The sequence below is a fragment of the Rhagoletis pomonella genome, unplaced genomic scaffold, assembly GCF_013731165.1.
Source record: "Rhagoletis pomonella isolate Grant_MI unplaced genomic scaffold, Rhpom_1.0 Rhpom_scaffold_06830, whole genome shotgun sequence".
NCBI lineage: Eukaryota > Metazoa > Arthropoda > Insecta > Diptera > Tephritidae > Rhagoletis > Rhagoletis pomonella.
In genome coordinates this window covers 1-8,819 of record NW_023465362.1, presented here as the reverse complement: position 1 = coordinate 8,819, position 8,819 = coordinate 1, and the positions used below count along the sequence as shown (strand labels likewise).

Below are 8,819 nucleotides of genomic sequence, written 5' to 3'. Positions count from 1 at the left end.
TTTAAGCGCATATGTATGTATGTACAAATACTCCGTCTTTCGTATTTAGTTTCAGTACGCATTACATAAGCTACGGTAGATGAAAGGCATTGGTAAAGGATTTGGTTATGAAACTTTTCTTGTTTGCTTTGATCGATTTACTAGCAATGTACTGAGGATATAATATAACAAAACTATGGATATAACAAAACTAAACTTAATTAATTTATTCATGTGTTCATTTCACTTACAAACTTAATTATCATTTCAATATATCAAACTTTTTTTTTTTTTTTTTTTTTTTTTTTTTTTTTTTTGTTGTTCTTATGGGCTTGTTGGCACCTATCGCCGAGCCCGACCGACGAATTCCTTCTCAGGACTCGACGACGGATTGGGTTGGCGTAAAGCATCTCGGCGACGAGCCATAGACGGGCTTCCCGGAACTACAACTGGTGCTGTCGGGATGGGTTCGGTGGATGTATAGAGTAGACTGCGCCGGGGCAGACCGATGGTGCGGATGAATCGTACCGGGCAGGAGGTGGTTGGTTGAACAGTGGTTCGTGGCTGAGTTGGTATTGAGGATGAGGACAGCGTAGACGGTCCCATGGTTGGAGTTCGAATGCTCCGGCCACCATGGTGCAATTGTTGTTGGTACGATCTCAGCAGGTTCCTCGCATGCATGCCCACTTGGGTCAAGAGCGTCAATAGAGTTGGGTCGCCCGTGGCTATTGGTGTGTTGGGTTCGGTCTCGGATACCGGAGTTGCACCCGCCCCCTGCTTTGCTTCGGTTGGTACGGCTACTGTCTTCGTGTTTCCACGGACTTCCACCTTTGCTGGGGTGACCAGGTTATTCCGTAACGCACGAAGGGATAAACGGTCCTCGCACCGTACCGTGCTACCCGTTTTATGGTAGCATACCAGTCGAAATGCAATGTCCCGGTCGATACTATTGTACACCCGTAGATTTGCTTCGTAGTGAAATGGGTAGTATGGTATACGGAAACCGACAATAAAAGCGGTGTTGTCCAGCATGTTGCGTGGTATGCCTTCGGCCAGTGAAGTTCTGAAGTCGCTGAAGCCGATTTGGTCGGGAGCACTGACACGTAGATACCCGATTGCGGCACGGTGTGTCGGCTCGTCATGCCAATGGGCAAACAGAACGCGAATTTCACTGGCAGTCGTTTGTGCCTCGAATGGGGGTGCATATACATCGAGGATCGAGGACTTCCCTACAACATGCAACCGACAAAAAACCGTTTCGGCTGCCGACAAGTACGGACCAGCTGAGCCCTTGGGGATCACGGCCAATGGGGGTTGTTGCGCTTTAGGGTCGACCTCGAGCGCGAATATCGGCAGCGCATCCTTGTGGTTCCACTTGATGGTTAGGCGCATAAGGTGTTGTACTTGTTGGCCCACCTTCACATACGACGGGAGTACCATGGTTCTAAAATTGAAGTTGAGAGTGAATTTGTAGAGGACTGCGAATCGTAAACGGGTGTGGATTTTTATTGCTCCCCACTACACACACCCAACCCCGTTACTACGTGTACCGCTTTTACCTTGTCCACTTGTCAGTATTAAGCGTGCGTAAAAGTTCGGGTGACCGCGGCAATCCAATAAGTAAAAGTGGCGTCGGTTTTTGCAAATTTCCCTGACGATGTCCCTTTCTGATTGACTAGCGCAACGGCAAAGTTATCGATACGCGATTTACCCGAATGTGGCGGATCGATTGCGCTAGGGATGTGTTTCGAATCTAAGGGAATATCCCATTGGTTTTTGTTTACTAGGAGCCGGGTACCTTGTAATAATGCAAAATCTATCAAGTATGGAGGGCCACCCTATATTCATTGAATTTCTTGAGAAGGCGAAGGTACTGACTAAGTTAACGTGTTGTGATTAAATCGGCGGAATAATTGCCAAGCACTCGGTGTTTAGCATCGATCAGTTCATATGAATTCGAACCAAGTTTCCGTGAAACATAGGCTCTAATTTTTGGTGGGGCTAGTTTTTGTGCATAGCCCTCTCCGGCCACAGACTGTTTAGGATTGGGAATGTACACTTCCGAGCCAATTTCGAAATGACGTTCTCTTTTGCGGGTCAATGCTCGTTGTGCGGTTTGTTGATATAGTTCGAACTGTTTGTCTCGAATTTCATCAGCCAGAACTTTACGTTGTTCCACATCCTGGGTATGGTATGGATTTTCATCCAATAATAATTTATATTCGTTTCCATCTTTCACATATTCACGACCGGTGTGCAGAAAATATGGCGTGTAGCCCGTGGCTGAATGCACTGAAGTGTTAATATCATGAATAACACGAGAAAGATGGTTTTCCCAGGAGCAGTGTTCAAGAAGATCAGCCATGTGAGCACGTAATCCAAGTTTTATGCTTTTGTTTGTCGCCTCCACCTGATTGGCTTGTGGATGGTACAAAGGGGTTTTCATGTGTTTGATATTATAATCGGCGCAAAGCTTTGCGAAAGTTTGACTGACGAATTGAGTACCATTATCTGATATAATGAGTTCGGGGCAGCCATTCACAGTGAATATATGTCGAAGAGAATTGACTACGGATATAGCGTTTGCACTTTTCATGGGCTGCGCCCAGACATATCGCGAGTAGCAGTCGATGGCTACGAAGATCCATTGGTTACGATTTTTAGACATGGGCAGCTTACCGACGAAGTCAATCGATAATTGACGACCCGGTCGTTTTGGTTCTCTATATTCGCCGTGAGGTGTTTTGGTGCTCTCATTACTTGGTTTAATGCGGTGGCATAGTTCACATTGCCGAACGTACTGGTAAACGGACTCATACATGTTTGGCCAGTAATAGCGTTGTGAGATACGTCTGTAAGTTTTCCAAACACCCTGATGCGAATGTTGGTTGTGGTTTTCATCGAGAACTTTGGCTCTATCAGAAGATGGTACACAAAGTGTCCACAGTATTTCCGCACTTTGATTGGAAAATTTCAATCGATGGTATAGAAGGTTGTTTTCGATTTTGTATCTATCTAATGGTTGTTTTGAGGCCATGGCATGCATTTTGTTGTACCATTTATCGCCAGTATTTGGGTCAATGTTAATCACGGACGTGATTGGGGAAAGATTCACGTGAAAATCACTCGGAAGGTCAATTGGGTTTCTGCGAACGATGTTGAGAAGAGCAAAAGAACGAGATAAGGCGTCAGGAAGTTCCAAATGTTTTCCTGGTTTATGAATAATTTTGAGTTCGTATGGTGATAATCGGATCGCCCAACGACATAAGCGACCAGTTGGATCTTTGAGAGTTTGTAGCCAGCGTAACGCTGCATGATCCGTTACCACAACCAATTCACGACCCTCAAAATATGGACGAAACTTTTCGACCGCTAAAAGAACGGCTAGGCATTCCCGTTCGGAGGCTGTGTAATTTTGTTCGGCTTTCGAGAATTTCTTTGAAAAATACTGAACCACCCGTTCATTCCCATCATGTTCTTGTACTAGAACAGCTCCCGCCGCGATCAGCGAGGCATCGGTATAAACCTTGAATGGTTTTGAATAATCTGCCATAGTCAGCACGGGAGTAGTAGTTAAACACTCTTTGAGTTTGAGAAAGGCTTGTTCAGCAGCGGTATTCCATTCAATGGGTCCCTTTCGGTTTCCTTTATACAATTCACAAAGGGGAGCTGTGATCTCCGAGAAATTTGGAATAAATTTACGGTACCAGCCTGCTGCACCAACAAACCGTCTGACTTCTTTTGCCGTTTTGGGCCGTGCGAATTCAACAATAGCTCGAATACGAGATGGATTCGCAGATAGACCCTCTTGAGACAAAACGTAACCCAGGAATTCCAATCGTTTACAGCAAAAATTCGATTTGGATGTTGAGATGGTTAAGCCGGCCCCAGCCAAACGTTTTGCAACAATAGCCAATATCTTAACGTGTTCTTCAAACGTCGAAGTGCAAATTATGAAATCATCCACGTATGCGAATGCATGTGGAACTAAATCCCGGAAAATTTTATCAATGAGAATGGCTAATGTGGCGGGTGAATTTCTCAACCCCATCGTCATGCGACGAAAAGCGTAAAGCCTGTTCCCGAATGCAAATGCTGTTTTCAGTTGGCTCGATTTTGCCAAGGGAATTTGAAAGAAAGCTTGAGACAGATCAATACTGGTTAGGTATTTTGCTGACTTTAGTCGTGCTAAAATCTGGTTAGTGTCCGTACTTGGATAGGCATTTGGAACGGTGATTTTATTCAATTCTCTTGCGTCCAAGCATACGCGACAAGTTCCGTCTTTCTTTTTTACAGCCAGAATTGGTGACCGCCAAGGACTTTCTTCGATGGTCATAATGATGTCACGACTACGCATTTTGTCCAGTTCGGCTTGAACTTGTTCAGCCACGTATGGCGATACTGGATATTGGCGTTTCATGACGGGTTTTGCATCACCTGTGTCAATTACGTGTTCGATCTGATTAGTGACATTTAAGGGACCAGACACAGGAGTTGGATTAAAAAGTTTGAGAACGGCGTCCAACATTTGTCTTTGTTCTGGAGTGAGATTATGTGGAAGGCTGACGCTGGTCATTTTTGGTGTATCTATGTCACCGTCTAAACCGAGTGTGGAAGCGTCAATTGGCTCCAGATCACTACTCATAGAAGATACCTGAGCTGGTCCTTTCCCACTCCATTGGTTACAAAAATTAATAAATTCATCCGCCGTAACCATTTCAACTTTCGCGGATGCAACCTCTTCCGTATCACCTTTGGCTGTATTTTTTAAAAATCGCTCCACTTTTTCTTGGTTCTGCACCAGTTCGAAAAAGAAGGCCTCAAGGAATGTCCGTCCCATAATTGGGTGTTTCAGTGAGATCGGAACGACAATAGTTGGCACAATTCGGGTAAGACTACCGACCGTATATAATACATTCACTTTACCAATGGCCTTAAAAGAGATCGAATTATCGGCAAGACCAATGGATGTTTTGGTAGGTTGCAACTGTCCCCATTTGTGCTTCTCATAAAACGTTTGTGATACGACTGTGACTTCGGCTCCACCATCGAGTAAAACCGTATGAGAATGGTTGTTAACCATAACCGTGAGATAATCGCGACAATCGTTCGGAATATTATAGGTCAAACATTTCTCTGAGATAAAGAAAACATCGCGGAGTCGTGGTTGGTTAACTTGATTAACCGCGTCTTGTTTGTGATTAGGGACTGGAGCTGAAGTAGGTTTGGTAATTGGTGGTGTTCGTTCAGAACATTTGGTTGATGGTTCTTTGCCATCCCTTTGAGTTTGATTATATTCGTTAAGAATCAGAGTAGAGTTATTACTGGAATTCGGGACTGAAGATGTGTCGATTTGTAGAGGGACTTCGGTAGAATGAGGATTATTAGAGACAGTGGATTTAGAAAAAGTGATGGATTCTGAGTACGATGGGCCACTATTCCCAATCGACTCACTTATGCGTTTTTTGAACACGGGCATTGGTCCGACGTCACTCCCGGTCGTGTACATTTGTAGCATATCACCCGATTCGGTTGGGTTCGACACCTTTTGAAGTGATGACCCCACACGAGACATTTTGCACATCGTAAATTTTCGTCCCCCTCAACAGTGAGAAATGGGTCGACGATGGTTCCTGCTTTCGTGTCATTCTCATTTCGATTTGTGTCATTTTTATAATCACCGACTGGTTTCGAATCCGTACGTTTCTGAGATGGTTTAAAGGGTTTCTTATGCTTGCCCACGTATGCACATTCCCTGTCATCTGAGTCGGATCCAGGGAACGAAGCGGTATATTCCGAATGTGAAGAATCATCCGGCGAATCATGTAGTGCCGAAATTTCCCGTGGTTCTGATCGCTGTCTATCCGAACGGGTTCTTTCCGGACGGGATGTGGCAACAATGAACGAATGCGGTGCAATTCGCTGAGCGAACTCCCGCAATTGTTCTAACGTGTGGACTTGTCGAGTGTGGACGAGTTCACGAAGATGATCGGATAAGGTACCGATGATGATATCGAGGTGATCCCGTTCATCCAGGCCACAGGCATTACCCTGCAATTGGAATGTCAAGTCATCGATATGTTTCAACAGTGTTTGCGACCGTGGGTCGAATTTAATCTGCGCATATGACATTATTACTTGAGCCCGAGTATGTTTGTTGAGGAAACGAGCACGAAGTTTTGTGCAAAAATCCTGATAATCTCCGAACTTTCTCAGTTCGGTGAAATACCATTGTCGAGCGGCCCCCGTGAGTGTGGGTACCAAACGCGTAACCAATTCATGGTCGGGTACCCCGATCTTATATCGAAATGAGCCAATAATAGCCAAATAATCTTCAACCGATAGAAATTTTTCGTTTACGTGAACGCCATCGAATTGAGCACGTCCCATCCATGATGGTAAGCCTCTAAATTTCCTATCCATTGCATCCGCTTGGGCAGATTCGTCGAATATAGTGGCTTGATTTGGTCGTGATTGCGGTGGACCGGATAGCGAATAATTCGGATATAAATGAGATGGTTCATTAATTGGTTCTTGAGTATGAGACGTTCTAACACCACGGTAGGTATTGGTCATTTGAGTTTGTAAGGGTGACGGACCAACCAAAGAAACATGAGGAGGATCCACCGATGGTGGTATCCAGGTATGATTCAAGGTCGGTGGCATGGTTTGGTTAATGTCACGAACGTCAGGTATTGTTGGCTGCAAATGAATCCGATCACGGATCATTTGCTGTCGCATCTGTGTTTGTGTTCTCAACAACTCAGACACCATTACAGACAGTTGATGCAATGAGGGTGTTGGTTCCGTTTCGCCTGACAATGAATTAGGAACTGCTGGTTGAGCATTTGAATTAACCGTACTAGTGGTCAGGGTATACCGTGGTTCAGTTGCCTGAACCGAAATCGGTATATACTGGTTTGAAATCGGATCCGGTCTAGTTAAGGGTAAACGTGGTGATGGAACAGTATTTTGAGCCAAACTCATTGTTCCCCGTTCATTATCAAACCCATGGAAAGTCGAGTTCAAACTTAATCGGGAATCGCACGTCGGGATTACCGTATTCGGTGAAGACATCCGAACCTCACGAATCTTCGATTGAAACCTTCCGACCAGGTCCTCTTGGCGTGGAGCCGATTCAGGTTTTAACTTTAACCGAGCGGTTCGATAACAATAATGTATCATTTGATGAAGGCGACCCTGCGGTGTTAACGCCTCATTTGCATTCAGTTCTCGATATGCTCTCTCACATATTTCCAACTCATTCATTTGGTGTATGGCATGAGATTTTATCAACCATGGTTGGCCAACGTAAGCAGATATTTTACCATTGAGAGCGGTTATTTCGGTGTCGGTCCACTGAACTGGTGCTGGATATAGGTTATATATCTCACCTTCGATCTGTCGCTGTTCGTCTGTCAAATAGGTTGCATCGAGAATGGGAAACAATTCCATGTTGAAAGACTCAAATACAAAACTGTAAACTCAAATTATTAAAAATTCTACCAGTCCGTTCTAAAGTCCGTACTATTAACGTCTAGGTTATAAAAGGATGGTACTCGATTAAAATCAATACAGTACTTACTTCAGTTTATTATTTAATATTATTATTATTCTATTCTATGATAGTGTGTGAGCTAAATCGGCGAGGAAAAAAAATCAATGTTCGTTTTGAACATGCAATTTCGAAATAAAATAATGCCGAATAAATCAATATCTATTTTAATATTACTCTTAGTATAACAAAAAAAATTCACGCTCAATTGGTTGTATGTCTCATGTGATTTTCGGTCCAAAATGTAATTTAATAATATTATACCGAACGTGGGCTGAGAATGGCGTTTAACGCACTAGCTCGAATCTTCTTATGGACCAAGTTGTTTGCTCCCGGGATGCAGCGAAGGCCTTGAATACTTAGGAGTATTACCTGTATCTCCTTCGGTCCCTTCTGTCGCCAACAAGGTACGCAACAAAGATCAAGACTATCCACCCCCGAATTTACCGGAAGACCAAATCAGACTGAGAATATTCAACCAGTTTGAGAATGTTAAGCGAAATTAATTTGATACGAATTTCAAATCTTATTGGTAATGAATTCACGAAGAATAAAGAAAAATAAAAAGTTTGGTTCAATTAGTATTGACCGTGTTATCGGTAGCGTTACTGGAACTCATACCGAAAGACGAAAAGAGGAAAAAAATTATCGGTTCAAAAATCTTGACCGTCAATGTGTGGTGTTACTTGATTAAAAAAATTCAATTAACTTGCTTTTCAGAATTGGCGAACTGAACTGAACGAGAATGGTTATGACTGCTGATCAATGGTGTTCGCATCGCAAATCGATCACCATTCACCCCCTCGGAAATAAAAAATCAAAATATATACAAAAAATTTTGATTGAAAACGAGCTCCAATAAAAATCAATTAAATCATGCCGTGTGAAGACTGAGGACGATAATGATTTACAGTGATTATGAATTCAAATAAAATTATTTGATTCAATCTCAATGACGATTTATAATAGCAGAATTTCTAAAAGAAAAAATTAATCCAAAATCGATTAAACTCGAATATGTATGGTTCACCGACGTACAATTTTGTGACCAACAAAATGAGAAAAACGACTAAAATATTTTAATTTTTCTTTAAATCTAATTTTATGGTGTATTAAATTGATTCGATGATGAAATTGCTATTTTCCTTCAGATGAGCACGCGGTTATTTTATGCCGGGCTTAAGTGTGGTTATGTTCAACAAAAACTTATTCTTTTTCACCCGTTTAGTTGGGCGCCAATGATTTGCTTGACCTTATTTTGTCGGTCCAAACAGGAATCTCGATT

At 42.9% G+C, this 8,819-nt stretch overlaps 1 protein-coding gene across 1 annotated transcript; it reads right to left on the bottom strand.

Annotated features, from left to right (window-relative positions):
* Nucleotides 1–276: 276 nt before the first annotated feature.
* Nucleotides 277–1,654, bottom strand: LOC118755621. Its single transcript, XM_036490446.1, has 2 exons — nt 1,539–1,654; nt 277–1,423 (listed from the first exon to the last, which is right to left on the bottom strand). Exon 2 carries the CDS (start codon nt 1,417–1,419, stop codon nt 322–324), a length of 1,098 nt encoding a protein of 365 aa, XP_036346339.1. The 5' UTR covers nt 1,420–1,423; nt 1,539–1,654; the 3' UTR covers nt 277–321.
* Nucleotides 1,655–8,819: the final 7,165 nt, after the last annotated feature.

What these genes read in the sequence shown, in the direction of transcription:
- LOC118755621 (XM_036490446.1), bottom strand. Translation starts at nt 1,419, where the DNA reads ATGGTACTCCCGTCGTATGTGAAGGTGGGCCAACAAGTACAACACCTT.